General features: G+C 36.5%; 1 protein-coding gene across 1 annotated transcript in view; it reads right to left on the bottom strand.

The window, feature by feature from the left end:
• The window catches only part of LOC140160884 (alpha-1,3-mannosyl-glycoprotein 4-beta-N-acetylglucosaminyltransferase B-like), a 142415-nt gene that overhangs the window by 40521 nt on the left and 82992 nt on the right, over window positions 1–18902 (bottom strand). The window contains 2 exon segments of the mRNA XM_072184216.1: window positions 613–688; window positions 2268–2381. Coding sequence (XP_072040317.1) covers window positions 613–688; window positions 2268–2381 — 190 coding nt within the window.

Genomic DNA, 18902 nt, shown 5'->3' with positions numbered 1-18902 from the left:
GTGGAAGAGATAGGGGCAGCTAGTAACAGGGGGAGTAAGGGTTTTAAAATAATCCACCCTTGCTAATTCAATTTGAAACACATGCACCATCTGTGAAAGACTTTTCTTAAAAAATCTACAACAGGGGTATGACAGATTTCAAATTGATTTCTGTTGCTGTGCCGGCTGTATCACAACTAACCAATCTCATGAAAGAAGTTGCTGCCCAATTACAAAATAAAATGCCCAGGCAATCTTTCTTTTAACTCTACAAAAGGGTTTTTCATGTCTTCTCATTCTCATTAAATAGGAACTGTCATGCAAATAATAGGCTATTCCATTTAAAATCCACACTCCACCTGTATCTGAATCTTCTACAGAGGGAGGGGGAGTTTCAAATGGAGCAGCCTAATGTGTTCATTCCATTTGAAATTCATACTCCCCTGTGGAAGATATTTCCAAAATCTTCCACAGGGGTAGGGTGGATTTTAAATGGAATAGCCCAATCCAGCACTTTACAATAGGGAATGCAAAAACAGAAACCAAAGCATTGTTCTGCAATACAGAAAATTTGAAATGACCCAATGTCTGGAACACAAATCCACTATAGATGTGCACTGTATGTATACCTACCTGTACATAGTACATTCCTCTAACTCTTGCATACATCATTAGAAATGAAAAGTCTAAATTTTGTTTTGTCCTCCACCTGCAGAACAAAAAACATAAGGAAGAATAAGCCCAATCGCCTTTTGAACTTCCGGTTTTTTTGAGAGCAGTTTTGGGACACTTTGACTTCTGACATATCGGGCAAATTGACGTAATTATTATTAATTTACTTATTATTGTCATAATGTTATAATTAAAAATACTCAAATAATAATATTTTTTTATATTTGTTTTAATTATTGTAAAACATTTTAGATTATATTTTGTATGTACAATAACCCAATATTTCTGAATTTTCCCAATAGGTCAAAGGACAAAGTGTCCCAAAACTGCAAAAACTGTCCCACGATGCATTGCAAACTTCCAATGCCGATTTGGCTTATTGGTGTTCAAAAATGCTGAAGTTTGACAATGGTTAAGTTACTACATATAGGTCCCTTATTCTTGGGATATTTTAGTTTTCTTTTGCTTGAAATCATTCAGTATATCAATATTACCGTAAAAAAATCTAAAAATCCCACCAAACATTAAGGGTATGTGCCCTTATTTACTGGTGGGATTTTTATGGGAGGGCACTTTTAGTTTGTGTCTAAAATTCCAGTTATGTTAAGGGAGCCCATAGTACCATTAGGCGAACGTTTATGGTACCTATGCCTAAATGTATTTTGTGAAAGTTCAGTTTAGTTCAGTTCAGATTTATTACTTACAGCTTCACAATTTAAACATTTTAATAACAAAATGCTGTCAACTTGGGAGAGGGAGTAAATATCAGCACTGAACACCAGCATACGGGAAAACAAACCCATATTTAACCAGATTCAACAGCGAAATGGATGTTCTATTTTAACAGCGGACTGTTCATACTGAAAAAGGCATTTTTAAAAGGTTGAATTCTTAAGCTTAAATGCTTTTGACTCTCATACCTGATCCATCGATGAGTTATTTGGCAAATGTTCATACTATATCATTATTTGCCTTCCAGCAAACATCAAAAATCAGTGCTGTCATGTCTCGTTTATCTCTCATAGTCATCGGTACTGGATTACTGATCTCACGTCTGCTAGGCCTAAGGCTGTGTCACTATTTAACACTTGTGTTATGAAAACCAGTAATAGATATCCACAGGTTGTCATCAGTTTGGTCATTTATGTTGTAGATGCATATATCTTTGACTCTATCTCCAAGCGGTTTTATTTTAATTAATATTAGAAGACGAAAAAAAAAGTTTTACAGGCCATATCGACCCAGATTTGGCGTTTTAGGAGAATATTTTTTAACTTTTTGCCCAAATCAGCCGATTTGGAGCCAAAATTGATTGATTTTGACTGAAAATGTTTGAAAAAAATTCAGAACATTTTCAAAATATGTTTGCACAAAAATCATATTTTGCCAAATTTTCAAGTTTTTGTGATAATTTATGGTCATTTTAGCCTCATGAAAACTTTCTTTTATTTCAAATCACAACCGACTGACCTTCCTTGACAAGTCCATTCACCCATAAAACAGAGTTTTTTTCCTTCGCCTTATCTGGAGTATTATATTCTTTAGATTTTTATTGCACCATAAACTACTTCCATGGCAACAATAAACTAAATAATGCTAGTTCAACTTGGGCTTACTTGACTCTTTCTGCGGGGTCACCAAATGTCTCTCGTAGATTGTTAAGATCTGGATAATAGGTTTCTGGTGGAGATATGATGTCTATTAAACCCGAGTCAACTTCTGCAGAAAATCTGAAATGAACAAAACCACAAATATACAGTCATGTTAATGTCTGATCTGAGCAATGATTTTACACAAAATACATACAATGAATTAGCTATCTTCTGCTGATAGCGGTATTGATGAGCTACTGCTGATAGCGGTATTGATGAACTACTGCTGATAGCGGTATATCAGTGCAATATGCAAACCTTTACACAAGTGGTGGTAACTTAACACACTCATATTATTCTGGTTGTTTTCTTGAACCCGGGACCTCTTGGACCAAAGTTAAAGACTGCAACCACTGAGCTCTCATTATTAAATACCCTGTTGTCTCTGACACAGGACTCAAAATTTTTTAAAGCGCATGATTTATAGTGCGCTACACACAGGCACAACACCTATATCCATGTTGATCCACAAGCCTCAGCACATTTTACAGGTTGTCACTGACCACTTTGGCCCCATGTCATTCCACAAACCATTTAACAACAATTCAGGGACTTTGCAGCTTAATAGGAGCATACACCCTAGACAATTGACCTTCACAGCCAGGATCAGCTTCTCAAGTTTCGTAAGGGTAACAAGACAATTAGCAGTAAGTTCCTTGTCCAGGGGAATTTCAAGCTTACTAATTTTTCCACAAGAGCATACTATACTATCACCAGGGTTCAAAACCAGCAACCTCTCGCACAATTATCAAATGAATGCCTTACTGATTGAGCCAATTTGACTGCCGCAAATTTAGCACCTGCCCATTGGTTAAAACCAGCTGTATATGCTTTGGACAAGTTATGACGCCACAGGCACTTGCCCGTGTGTCCAGGTGTAAAATGGCCCTTGAGCAATTTTTCATCACAGTTTCAGTCAGAAATTTGGTTTAACTCTAGCAGACCAAACACTCTTGAGAAAAAAGGTGAGTGAAATTCCTGACCCTTTGGTGTTGACCCTTGCAATATGAAAAACTCTAAATGGTTTCAGATCAAAAATGTCATGGCAAGTTGATATGCTGGTGGGCAAGTAAATATATAGCAACTGGTCCGAGCAGAAACAGTGGACCAGTTGATAAAAAAAAAAGTTAAGCGCAAGCCCTGCTATGAACTTATCAATGGTGCATTCAATTGAATTACTGTCACTAGTATCTACAAACTAGTTACAGTACATATGTGACATGATTAAGGGGAATGAGTCACATGTCGATACAACTTTTCTTTGTGTAGCTATGTCACTTTATCAATCACTGAAAACAACAGAAAACAAAAGCATTTTAACACTTTCTTAGCCAATATCTCAAAATCAATGTTAGCGACATCCGACTCATTCCCCTCGATCGTGTCACATATTTCTATCAATAGAATAGAACAGAGGACCAAGGTTTAAGGGCAAGAGAGGCATGGTCTCAATTTTACATGTGCAGAACATTTAGGCATTCTCAAGTTCATATGTGACACAATCTGGTCCATGGGGCCAGGGCTAAAGGAGGCATTTTTGAAAATTTAGTTACTATAGTCATTACCTTCTAAAAACATTAGGCTATTATATACTGACAACACCAAAGGTCTAGTTATGAAGTTTTGTGACATCTATTTTCTTATGTATTTTATTGTTTTTTACCTCCATATTTTTGCCTCTATCTCAATTTCAAATTTGCCACCTTTGGCCCCCGTGGACCAGATTGTGTCACATATTGATTTCTAGAGAAAACAGAATTTCAAAACAGAAACTCCCCATAGGTGTGCTGATTGTAATTGAGTGACAGCAATAACCATTTGATACACTTTTGAATACACAAACAAATAAATCTTATATATATATTATGTCTCAAACAACCTGCTGCTGTAACGTAGCAAACTCCCTGCTTAAGACAGTGTTCAAGCTTTGACTTACGTTTGGTGGCCAACTATGTGAGAAAAGTATTTAGGGGTGAAAAGAACCAAAATTCTTGAATATTTATATGTTTCCAAGGGTAAAATATCATCTAGTTTCAGATTTTGGCACTTAAAACTCCCTATTATTTATAGATTCCGAGAAAAAAAATCAATTTTTTGTCCAATTTTAGCCGAAAATAGCCATTTTGGGGTAAAAAAAATGTTGACTTGCAGATTTCCTGTGAGTGTATGAACATGAAAACTATAAAATAGTGCCTAATTTTCTATGCTAATTGTGTAACAAGGGTACAATTATTGTGATATTAAAAGCATTGAATGGGATCCATATATTTCTTTATTTTTGTAGCAGGGGTAGAAACTTGAGGGTTCGGGTGACAATTGATTTAGAAAAAAGTACAATATTCTCATCAGTCTCGATTTGAAAAGGCCATATCTCCACAATGGTATGCCTCTAGGGATGCTTTAAGTTTTAATTTGCTCAGTATTTCAATAGCTAAATGGTGATATAACAAACAAGTAAGCTAGATCTACAGAAAAGAAAAGAACTTGCAAAATGCTACCCCCAGCCCTAAGGATTTTGAGGGCGTGAAAAAAGTCACGGATTTTGCAAAAAAATAAGTCCTTCAAAACTGGGAGGTTTGAGGCTAAACAAAAGACATATTGCCCTCACCAATGCCTCCTCTAGAGCAACATGTTTTTGTTTAGCCCTGAGTATCCCATTTTGAAGGACTTATTTTTATGCACCAATTTTGCTCAAATTTTGGGACTTTGGGCAGAAATATGCCTGTACAATGCTATGGGGAAAATTTTCAAGTTGATAATTATGCATTTTTTTATGCCAGATTCAGTTTCTACACACAATTTCACCCCAGAAAATGTTCCTTTGGCTATCTTTCACTTAAGTTTCCACCATTCTGGCCACCAAACGTAAACGTAAGTCAAAGCTTGAATGCTGTCTTAAGAAGCTACCATAAATGTCAATTTTACCAATACAATTGCATGATACCTAGCCTATTCCCACCTCATGTTCTGCATCAACCCTACAGAGCACCCCATTTTATTCCAGGCTATACCCTTAATGTTCTCCTATAAGCTGGCATTACAGCCATTTAGATGACAAAAAGTAGCCTTAAGGGAGGAGATGGCATACTTTTGACAAAACTACAGCCTGTTTCTACAACATGCATGTCTCGAGTAAACTTGTAAAAGTGTTTCTATACATTCACATGATTATTTTCACTCATGTGAGTACGGAGATAAAGAGCTCAATATTCGGGTTAAGTAGGATCAGGGAACAAAATGAATGTCTTGCTTTAAAGGTATATCAGTTTGAGACTAGAGACATGGAACCATTTGTACAAAAAAACTTTTTAAAAAAAAATCAAGGACTCAATATTACTGAATAAATTATGAATGCAGCAAAAATTACGTGCTACCATGAGGAATCGTTCATTGGCAGAACATGAGCGGTATCACCTTCACAGCCAGTTTATAATAATAATAATAATAAAACAGCATTTATCTACGCTTTCTGAATACTCAGATTCCTCAAAAGCGCACCACGGTCGATATGCTGCCAAGTTCCAAAGGGCAGCTAAGTTGACCTCAATGCTGAGTGTGACAGACAACAAGCCCGGGCTGATCCCCTGCTCTTTACGAAAAGGCCTGCAACTTTTACATATACATTTTAAGATATAAAGCACTCCTGGTGTATCTCTCTTTGAAGGTGGCTTTGAGGAATGGGAAAAAATCATCTTATGAGTATAGCACTGTATAGATAAGTGTGCTCTGAGGTCTCCGGACTTGGGGCCAAACTGTGGTGGGTTTAATAATGTTCATTCAGTTTTCAAAGAGATCCTACCACAGTACTTAGTAGGCATTACACAATTGAAAACCTGAGTGAAAACCTGACTCTCTTAACTTACTAACAAAAATCAATGCTTATACTTAACACTAAAACAAGCCATCACATAGTTCCCCTTTTCAAAGCTCTTTTATTTGCTATTTCATTAGAAAGACATCTGTAACATAAGGATACTGTTCCCTATAGTGCTGTCAATTAAACCATGTAGATTTCATGTATGTCAACAACATTTCAACTATTAGGTTCTAACCTAATTAAGTACATATACTGCAAACACCCAAGTACACAAATGCTATCTACTGCTGATAGCAGACTGTATGTGAGTCATGTGAATTGATTCCTGTAGTAATGGCATCAATGAACAAGGTCGTGATGTAAGTTGATATCCTACACTGCACTACATCTTGCTGTCTCTTATCCTCTTTCTGTCTCTATGGTTGTTTATGTCTTAAGTTCGATTCAGACTTCACATAGCAGCGCGATGCGATGCTGCAATATTTTAATGCTGCGATGCTTTTAAAACAATGCAGCATCACGTGATGAAATTAAAATGTACATTTTAATTTCATCGTGCGAGTCTGCGATGTGTTAAAAGCATATGGGGTCTGCATCTCCTTTTATGGTCAACTTTGATTTTCCAGCAGCCAATCACATCTGTGCACGGCTACAAAATCCAACTCCATCACAGACTGAAATTTTCACCACGCGATGAGAATTTTCATCGTCTAGCTTGTTACAACCTGGCTCAGATTTCCCTTTTTATAGCATCGCATCGCGCTACGATAAAGTCGAATCGTCCGAATCGGACTTTATTAAAACATACATCAAAAAGCTAATTTATTATTTTTATTATCATTATTAAATAGTTGCTTCAAAATCACACAAAGTTGATTAAATATTAATCATTGGTTGAAAATTACATTTAATACTTGAATAAGAAAAGATGTATTTATTCCATGCAAACCCAAATTGTTATGAACAAATTAATAATTGACCACAAGTTTGTAACTCTATATATTACTGGTTCTTTGCATTACCCGCCAATTCTTACATTATTAATGACGTCAAATGACATGGGCGCTGCATAACAAGCTTACAAAAACACTTTAATTGCCTTGACTACCAAGTAATTAGAAATAGAGAAGGCTTGATTAGATGGTATTGAAGAAACACAGAGACAAATGTGTTATAAAGCATTGAGCAAAGTCTCTTTTACTCCTGCCACGCCAGTGTCGACTGCAGACGACAAGTTAAAAAAATAAATTTTAATTCAAAAAATTTCAGAACTGTACATTTTCATGACCATATTTGAAATCAGCATGAGAAATGCACTAAAATGAGTACAAACAAGCCTAGTATTGGTTTAGTGATTCTTTTTATGTTAAAGCCTATGGCTAGCACTCAGAGCATTAAAATCAGTGAACAGTGAAGACAAAGCTGAAACCCAAGAGAAGATAAAAGCCATTATATTGTTTGGAATGAAACCCTACCCAATCTCAATACCAGCAGCCAGTCAGTCAGCTAGCTAACTGTAACCATCATTAAATTGTCATCTTCAAGACAAGGACAATACCAGACATCCTGTCAAATTTGAGAGTGTATCTCACTAGGATCCGCTGCATGCTCATCTACCAGGGCATATTTCTTTAACCCCAATACATTTGTATATTCATTCAATGACTTATGAAAATTTGGATACAAAAACTCATACTCTGCAACTTTAGGTCAAATTTTGCACTATGATTGTTTTATTGAGGTTATTGAACTATGTCATTGGGATGAGGCCATTGTGGTCCATAGGTATCCACTGCAATAGCTGCCTTCATTTACTTATTTGGTATTAGCCTACATATTGAAGTGCGCTTTTTAGTGAAGTTGTAACATACCAGTCAAAACCCATTATTAGCAAGCAATAAGTTGAAGGGTTGCCTAAATATGGCTGCCTCCTGCATCTTGTTCCACAAAGGGATGTTGCATAGTGTCAAAGAAAAAACTACTGTAAAACAATTTGTTCTTGTCCGAGCAACCTGTTAATAGGCACAAATGTTTACGGAATAATATATACCAAACAATTTGCATTCTTGGGTTTGATGCTTTAAAACAGTATGTTTTTTTTTTCTTCATTATTTGACATTCTTGTTGAAATATTACCAAAATTCATCTGCAAGGCATCATTTTTATTCACCCACCCATTATTGTAACTACTACTACTATGGGTTGTCTAGCATTAACACAAGCTTGGAGGGCGCACTGCCATTTGAAGGTATTTACTGTTCAGTGTGTTAAAAGAAGTGTCTCATGTCAATTTAGGTTGAATTTTTGGTCATTTGGCATCTAAATCATTTCATTTCACCTGGTAATGTTGGCTTTTAATAATTATTTGTGAGACTTCTAAATATGAAATCGTTCAAGAAATAAAGACACAACGACCCAAAAACCCAAGGAAGATGCAAATTCAAAAGTTGCCATTTGATCCATTGCATGCCCTGTTGATTTGTACACAAAGCGTTCTCGAACAAGAAAACTAGCATGTTAAAATTAGCATTGCGTTTTCATTGATTAGAAAATGAAAGTGCAACTTTTCATTTTGTTTCTTCCTTAGGTTTTAGATCACTGTTTCTTTAATTTTCAACCAATTTCAACAAATGAGGTCTTAAATCAGTACTGGCTGCTTGTTTTAATTTTGACACATTTTTCTTTGTTTAGGATATACATGGGTGAATATAACTGGTACTTTTAATTCTTTTGTGCACTGTATTAATACCTGACAGCCTCAAATATGAGAAGAGCACTTGCAGATGTCTTATTTTTTTCACTCCACGATAAATTTGCCAGGAGGCTCTTCCTATTCACAATACATGTAATAATGTGGTTGGTGGTCAAACACAGGCACGCAGGTCGGCATCATACATACAATACATTATATAACATTAACCCAGCCCGAGTCAGACTAATAGGATTCATGTGTACTGCATATTGTTCATTATAAAGGTCGCACACTTTTCTCATAACTTGTGCATCGCACATTTTCATTTTGTATTTGCTCTGTTATCAAAACGCATGGGTATTTCTATTTTGATAGTTTTGTGAATGTCATTTATAAATGTAGTGATGTTAGGTTTTCTAATTATAGTGTTAATGTCTGAATACAATTTTCTCTTTCTGCAGTACTTTTGTCGCGACTTTTGTGCACAGTTAATTAATTAACATTTTGGGATAATTGATGAAAATTGTGTTCAGGTTCGATAGACCAATCAGGCTGATCAACTTTGAGGATCGTAGTTCTCTGTTTGTTGCTGTTTTTTTTGTGACAGGTACTGGCCTGGTGTGATTTTATGTGTAATACCAAAAATCCTACATCAGCGAAAAAAATAGTTTGCACATTAAATCAAATCATTTGTATATCATACAATATGATGAAACGAGTCTGCCATGAATTTGGAAGTACAGACTCTTCCCTGTACCCCACCCCCATCTTTCGATGTTGGAGGGTTTCATGGACCTATTGACAACATGGCTTTATCCAACATTAAAAATTGGGGGAGCGGGGACAGAGATTCACCAAAAGACAGTCAAAGTGTGCCAACATTTTTCCTGTGATTTTAGAAAGTCATTATTGGTTTGATCGGCTATTAGTATGATATGCATTTGATTTGTTTTGAGCAAGTGTGCCAACTATTTCATTCCTGATATTGGGCTATTCCAGTTAAAATCCACATACCCCCTAAGACATCACCTTAATCTTCCACAAAGGGGGTGTGCATTTCATATGTGGGTCTGAATGGATGATTCCATTTGAAATCTACACCTCATGTGTCAGAAATTATAAGGTTAGCTATGTTTTAATAATATACGCCGTAGAAGTGACGTAGTTAATCGGATTAACTACCATAGCAATAGATGAGTACAATTTTGACTATACCGCCCTGCACTACAACGATCACGCGTTACAGATGCATTGAACCATAGATGTCAAAGAAAGCCTGATCACTCGCACCTGTAAGATAAGTATCTTTGAAAATAGCGCTATTGTATTCTATCTATGTTTGCTGACATACATAGGTGATTAGTGCAATCTGCTTGTAGTGCAGGGCGGTCTATTCAAAAATTGTATTCATCTATTGCTATGGTAGTTAATCCGATTAGGACGTCACTTCTACGGCGTATAGAGGCATATAATAATAGAGGGGTGTATGTATTTCAACTGGAACAGCCCATTAGAGAAGGCCAGGCAATGATTCCTGTCTGGTTTTCTCATTCCCTCTCCTCACTACACAGAAATGTTGACAAAAATGACAACATAAAATGGAAATATAAGTCACTGTGACGTGTGCATTATGCAAAAGGCAATGATCCCTGCCAGGTTTCCTTGTCCCATCAGTACCTTGATAACATGTGAAGCTATGCAGGATGTAACACATAACACCCAGACCTGATTACAGCTAAACCAAGCACATAATTGCAACCAGCGGCTACAGCAGATGAAATCTTGCTGGCGTTAATAGTTTCTTTTATCCAACTACAGGCGCAGCAATCTTCAGGGAATCTCTCTGTTTTTTAGGCGATTGTTAGTGTTACTTAAGCAATCATTGAAGCAGTACAAATTTTGCCCCAGTAACAGTAAGAATTGGTTATTGGTTTGCTGCCGATTTATCTCACCTCATCTACACCGATGGATCATCAACTATGTATGTAAGCGCCTGTGCACATTCATTTAACTCTCTCCAAGCAGGTGTCAAATGCAGACGACAAGATTCAATTTTTTCTTAAAGTCAAAATATTCAGAATTGTAAATTTTTTTGACCATATTTGGAATCAGTATGAAAAATACATTAAAATGAGTACAAATAAGCCTAGTATTGGTTCAGTGATTCTTGAGATATTTCTCGATATTTTGAGAAAATATTAAAAAAATTGGACTTTTTAAGTTGAAGCCTATGTGGCTAGCACGCAGAGCATTAAGAAGCAGCATCTTGTGGAAGTTTTACAGCATAACATGAAAGTACACTAAAATGCATTAAGTGTGTTTTGGTTATAAAGCTTCAGATAAAATCAAGTTTAGGTACCTGCTATAGAGTTGGGATAAGGGTTGGAATTATGGTTAGGGTTAGGATTTAGGATTAAGCTTAGGGTTAGGATTAAGGCTCTGGTTGGGGGCATCTTGTTTGTACATCACATCAGCTGCGTGTAGTGTAGCTCTGCTAATAATCATGATAATAATACGATTAGCGAGATTATACACACATTGTAAACGATGTCTGTCTGGCATATAATCTGTGTGCATATCGCTATTCATCTTACGTCTTGTTTGTTCGTCCTAGCTGTGTAAAACTACGCCAACAATAATACGTTCAGTGAGCTGATACATGCATTGTTGGCGCTGGAATGAAATAGCAATTTTCTTCATTTTACCTCATTTGTTTAGCTCTAAATTAAAAGGGGACAATGTGATCAGTAGCTATCAGTGAAAACTAACATTTAAATAAGAATGTATTCTTTATGCAAATCACACATTATTGCTTTAAACCTTCCCTTCCATTACAAAATCTAAGACAACAATCCACCTCCTGATATGGGTTGTCTAGCATTAACAAAATCTGTTGGATATGACTCGTGCCTTTCATCAAATAACAACCATAAAACGAGGCCTTTACTCACAATTGTCTATGCATAACTTGATCTCACAGGAGCACCCATACACATTGGACTAAATTGAGAAAGGTATCATCTATCCCTCTCAATTGCATACCTCACGCCTACTGTCAACACCTCATGCATCGGACGGATGGATGGACGGACAAATGATGGCAAAAACAGAGTGCCAATTTGTAGCGATTAATTTACAGCCCTGGTTGACGATCACAGTGAATCAAAACTAAGACTGGAATTGATTAGCTGAACGAGATCCGGGGGGCGGGGGGTACTCATCAAGTTTGGTTCTGATAGGGGTGTGCCACTGAGGATTTGAAAGTAGACCCATCAATATACCAATTTTTAAGAAATTTAGACCCACCGATATACAAAAGTCAAAATTTTCGGCCAAATTGAACCCAAATTGTCTTAGTTTTTACACATATTCCCAAAAATTTTGGCTAGATTGAGGTAAAATTTCACTATTTTTTTAAAAAAAGAACCCATCCATATACCAAAATTGGCCTAAAAACGGGTCATTGTTATACCAAAGGTCAAGCTGCTACCTATGTTTGTGGCATATGGTATGGTCATTTGTACTGAGTACCCCCCTACCCCCCGCAGAACGAAATCAACCATGATCACATATAGATAAGACAAGTGTATATCAACTCATTTACATAGGCAATATCAACCTTGTGGGTGTTTATCACAATAAAGAAGATCCCAACTTGAGCTGTATGCCATGTAAACAACTCCAATTGCCTACAGCGTAAATGATTCTATTGCAGACTTCTACCAGAGGATGATTTAAGCATTTCCCACCACGCCACTGTGTTGACTTGCGGTTAGCACAGCTGTGTGAGTGAACATGACACCACTGCTCGCACATTGCATTGACGGGCATGGTTAAATTTGAATTTGGACTGATATATTTACAATAAAAACGCATTCAAAATGCTAGTCGTTTTCACATTTTATGTTACCTACAGAAGGTGTGAATTATCCTTTATGCATACATCACTTTTATTCTGAAATCGACCAAGTATTAAATAATGACACACGCACAATTCTTAAACAACATCTTTTGCACAGAATTCAATGGGATTTGAAAAGTAAAGTGGCAGTTGAAACTCTAGTGATAACATGTTTGCAGTGCATGATGGGGCTTCCTTAAATCATCCTCTGGACTTCTACATACATGTATACTGTCGGTTAAATAGGACATTAGAAGATGAATAAATGCATTAACCAAGATGCTTTATTTCCTTCTTTCTTTTTTATTGTCTTCCTTTTTACGATGCAAGGATGGTGTTTGTTTAGAAAAACAAAAACAAAGTGATCAGTTCTAAGTGATCAGTATTTCTGGAAGTTATACCCAAGATCGTATTTCCAATACAACATTACTCATTGTAAGCTTTTTGCAATATACCTCTTGTTTTGTAAATCAGAATAGGTGTCTAAATGCTGCTCTACCTGCTCAAATCAATGAATAAAATATTGTTTTCTTCTTTGTTTGTAACAAACAAAGACTAAATTTAGTCTTAGTATTTGAACACAAGGATAAAAAAAAAAAAAAAGCGCAGTGATTTATAGCGTAAAGGCACAGCGCCTAGGCGTTGATCCACAAGCCTCAGCACACTTTACAGGTTGTCGCTGACCACTATGGCCCCACATCATTCCATAAACCATTAAACAATAATTCAGGGACTTTGCTGCTTCAATTACATTCCACAAATAACCATCGCAACCAGGATCAGCTCCCCGAGTTTCGTACGGGTTACAACGAGACAAATTAGCAGTGAGTTCCTTGTCCAAGGGAATTTCAAGCTAACTCAATTTTTCCACGAGAGCATACTAGGCACCACCAGGGTTCGAACTCGCAACCTCTTGCACCATATTCGAACGCCTTATCGATTGAGCTAACTTGACTGATATATTTTTTAAAAACTGTATGCACTACAAATACAAGCACAATGTTTCAACCTTAACATAGAGAGCGGCCTTTTGTCAAACAATGTTATACATTGAAAATTCTTTTTTGATCAATATCACAACAAACAAACCATTAAACAACAAACATCAGCGAACAAATAAGACGCAATTATTGAAATAATTATGTCCAACTTTCATACATGTAGGGCTAAATCAAAACTTGCATTTTAAATATTTCAGTTTTGTTTAAATTGTTAATCTAAATTTCAAAACTTGTTTTTGATAGCTACCTATAGCATAATATCTGTCTATGCAGACAATTAGTTTATCTCTATATCTCTATGTCAATCAAAAGCGCAGTTATTATGCTTCAGATTAATTACAAAATTGGTCTACAATTGATTGTGTAAAATGTATGGTCATGTCTATTCAAGCAATTAATTGGTAATTAATTTTGCTGTACATACAACGTTACTTTCATGAAAACACAGATTTGATATTAACAGCAATTAAGGCATATTCAGTGATTTGCTCATTATACATAGCTTGCTGGTGAAAGCCATATATTCAAGGCAGAATAGGACATTTTACATGAAATTGTAATTTCAATACTTTAGCAGAGAAATTAGCGTCATGCATTTCAATAAAGGCTTCAACTTTTTCAATGATGTTTTCTGTGTGTGGGGGTGGGGGGGTGTGTGTGTTTTTTTTTTTGCCAAATTTTTAATTTCAAAAATATCTTTACAACAATTTTAATGAGTTATCCTTCCTTTTCAGCAATTTATACACTATTTTAATTCTTATCACTTTCACTGGGATCACTGGATGGGCCTTTAAGTACCACAGTGCTCTCTTACAACCGTACATACTATAAACCACTTGACATCATTGCTTATCAACAAAGTCGAGGGACTGGTCTATCGATATGCTTGAACGAACCGCTACACTGTTCAATGGCTTTCTTGTACTATATGAAATGTGGTGGGCGATTTAAAATGCACATGCCCTAAGCAAACTATGATGCGTACACACACTGCAGGGCAAAGAACAATGGAAATTGCCATAATTCGCGCCCATACTGCCAGGCAATGACGTCACACGTCAAGTGGTCTATAACTAGTTCATGTTATTAGAAACCTACATTACACTATATGCAGGTATGCAACTCTTATTCATATATGATTATAAAAATTAAATTAGAGACACTTTCAATAAAGACCAAATTGAATTGAATCAAGGTCTGAAAAATGGAAGTTATGACATGGTCCATCAATATGAACTGAAATCAAGGGAAAGAAATACAACAGGAATAGTCTTTTAGGGCTGGCGTCGGCACCATTTTTTAATGTCGACATGTCGATATAATTCGTATACCGACGTCGATAGTGTGCTGACAAAAAAAAATTCTTAAAAGAATTTTTTTTTTTTTTTAAGTTTCAAAAAATATTTTTGGCCGGAAAAGCAAGTTATAGGCCCAAATGACTTGTTATTCAAGGTTGGCAACCAGAGAAATACTGCTACTCAAAAACAAAACAAAAAAATTTTTTTTTACAAAGTTGGATAAAGTTGTACATTGTAATTACTCTCTGGTTTCCAACCTTGAATAACAAGTAATTTTGGGCCTATAACTTGCTTTCTGGCCAAATTTTTTTTTTTTTTTGGCCAAAAAATGTCGACATGTCGGGACACGTGCCGATGTCGACATTATATCGACATAAGGCATGTCTTTAAAAAAGACAATGGTCACTAAAAACACACCATTAAACTGTGGGAGATTTTGGAAATATCTTCCACAGGGGGAGTATGAATTTCAAATGGAATGAATACATAAGGCAGCTCCATTGGAATTTCATACACCCTCTGATCTTTCACTGAGGGAGGGTGAGTTTCAAATGGAGCTGCTAATGTGTTCATTCCATTTGAAATTCATACTCCCCCTGTGGAACATATCTTCAACATTTTCCACAGGGGAGTGTGGATTTTAACTGAATAGCCCAATGTTTGCATGGGTTCTTAGAATGACGGTAATGAAATTCATAGATACATTTGTTTTGTAGCAGCGAAGATGAGGGGGGGGGGGGGCAGCAGGCAAGTAAAGATTTTTAAATCAATCAATCTTTATTTCATTCAAAATACAACAATACAATAACAGCAAAACAACACATTTGAATGAGATGCTCAGAAGGCCAAAAAGGCCTGAACAAGCACCCCTTAAGCTTGGCCGAGGTGTCTTAATTTGTCTAATGGAATACAATTACGTACATACAAGCACCCCCCACCCTCTTTCATACATTCGTGTAGAGCGAACTAAGCAGGAAAAAATGATGAATAAAGAACATGCAGAATATAAGTGTAAGACAAATTAGGATTTCATAACATTTGCTCACGATATCGCACAAGAAAGCTGACATTTTGTGAATATAGTATAAATGCTAAAAGATCAGTTAATTTTAATCGATTTTTGTTTTAAAAGGAGAAAAATAAAATAAGTAAATCCAAACTAAGAGGTATTAAGTGTACATTTCTATAAGGTTTGTTTTAATTTGGGATCTAAAGAGTTTTACTGATGTAGCCGTTTTGGCGCATCTGTCAATCGAATGCCATTTTCTTGGCGCGGCGGTTCTTATTGTTTTGTTAGCAAACTCTGTTTTTGTAAGACAGATCTTGTAATCTTCAGCGTTTCTTGTGTGATACCTGAGGTGATTCCTCTGCTCAACAAAATAACTATTGCTTTACAACAAGGGGGAGTGTGGATTTTAAATGGAATAGCCCATTATAGGTCATTCCCTTAAACATTGACCACAAATTGAGGTAATCTGTAATTTCCATTGGGTTTGAAAACACATCCTGGAAAGAAACAGGATCCGTGGTTGAGATAAGGCACTTCTATCTCCTGCTAATGCAAATAGTGTATCTTCTTTCACATCTTGTTTTAAATTTGAAAAATCAAGTGCCATATTATTTTGGAACATGGATTTTTCATGATTTCATGACATGTTTGATATGAGGGAGATATCTACCTGCAAAGTCCCTGATTTGTTGTGTAATGGTTTGTGGAATGATGTGGGCCGTAGTGGTCAGCGACAACCTGTAAAGTGTGCTGAGGCTTGTGGATCAATGTCTAGGCGTTGTGCCCGTGCGTAGCGCACTATAAATCACTGCGCTTTTTTTTTTCCTTTTTTTTTTACTCGGTCTCCTCCCACCCGCATCCTCTCACCATCATCAGGATCTTTCTACCGAGATGCAAATATGGTAACTCATGTATTATGAGGGGAAGGCAGAAGTCCAGAAAATATTTTTCACGACCTTCAAGGTCAGATTTTGAATGCTCGCACTGTATAGTAGTATAGTAAAGCTAACTTCCTACCAGCGTGTTTCTATTGAGCAAACAGTTGCGAGTGAATTTGAGTGAATTCAGGGTGATGCGAGGAATACACGGTAACAGCTCCAGTAGAAACAGAACAGATGAAGGTGAATGCACAGTGATGCGAGTGAATCCATCAACCACCTTTTGAGGTGGTTAATCATGGTGACTATGTGTTAACGTTCACAGTAGAAACAGTTTGGGTGACGATTTTGCGGGTGACAACAGAAGCTTAGCCTGATACAATACAGTGTGAGCATTCAAAATCTGACCTTGAAGGTCACAAAAACTATTTTCTTGACTTCCTCCTTCCACAGTAAATATGTGGGTAGTGAATTGTTACCCTGCATTTACAGGGCAGTAGAAAACACCTGATAAAGGTGAGAGGATTAACATGCTGCTGATGGTGAAAGTACGGTAATGCCAGGTGCTCAGTATAAACATGCTGCAAGTCACTCAACCTGTTTCTACTGAGAACATATCACTATTAACCACTTCAAAAGATGGTTGATGCTTGAAGGTGAGGTTCACTCGCATCACTCTGTATTCACCTTCACCAATTTGTTTCTACTGAGGCCACTAAGGCGCGTTTCTTGCATCACCCCGAATTGAATTCAACAGCATCCATTTGCCCAGGAGAAACACAATGATTGATTTACATAATCTTGACACAGGTTAATTTGTTAAATCAAGCTGGCATTCTATGTGTGCTATCTTTTCCAACTTAAACCTGTCTGTGTCAGTTGTTACGGCTTTCTATCTTCCCAATCAAAGGAATCTTGTGATCTTACAAATATGTGCCCATCCACCACAAACTGGTCGTAAAGTCAGCATTTTCCATTTTGAGATAAATCAAAAACAGTATATGGATTTCTATGTAAAATATATTAGAAATTATATGGATGGTCACATCTGGTATTAAATGAAAATCATCTTGTTTCCTACTCTGTTACTAGTATTCTTCATTTTGAATCAAAGCCAACCACACCCTACTTATAATTGCAAATGAAATCAGTCTATACATTAGTACAATGTAGACACAAAGGAAGATAATATTAACACACCTGTATAAGTATAGACGTAACATTGGACTATTCCAGTTGAAATCCATACACCCCCTATGGAAGACATGACCTTAATCTTCCACACAGGGAGTGTGAATTTAACATGTAGTTACCGAATGGGTGATTCCATTTGAAATCTGCACCCCAGTGTGGAAGATTAAAGTCATTTCTTCCATAGGGGGTGTGTGAATTTAACTGGAATAGCCCAATGCATCGCCTTGTAACCAATTGATTCTTATTTGACATTGTTTCTAGGTGACTGAACACTATGTGTCTGACATCTTATTAAAATGATGCATTAAGAACATTGTGATGTAGTTTTTAATAACATTTTGAGATGGTGTTGCTGACATGCAAATTGAAATTTGAGGCAAATGTTTATAGTCCAGGTTTATTATAGTTCTAGTCCATCCACCCAAACCTGGGGATCATTCGCTTTGTCAACTTTATGCTAATTTTGGTGGTCAATATCTTCAAATGATGTCACTGGACATTGTAATTTTGTGTGAAGTCAGTGTAAGAGCAACAAGTTTGTTGAAATTGGAGTATCTTTAATACCCAAATTAACCATGAAAACAGCTCTATTGTTATACAAGAGGCCCAAAAATGAGACCCACATTTACAGCGTATCCCTGTATGGTCATGTGTACTGAGTACCCCTTTCCCACAAAGCCATTTTTTGCTAAGGTGATAGGTCAAACCTCAATCAGAACCAAATACACAACTCACTATACAGCAACTCTTAAATTTATTCACCATCATATTCTGATCATGTCAGACACCTAGATGGCAAACAACATTGA

The sequence above is a fragment of the Amphiura filiformis genome, chromosome 9 (assembly GCF_039555335.1).
Source record: "Amphiura filiformis chromosome 9, Afil_fr2py, whole genome shotgun sequence".
Classification (NCBI taxonomy): Eukaryota; Metazoa; Echinodermata; class Ophiuroidea; order Amphilepidida; family Amphiuridae; genus Amphiura; species Amphiura filiformis.
The sequence above is the reverse complement of the archived record's forward strand: the minus strand, read 5'-3'. Positions and strand labels throughout refer to the sequence as shown.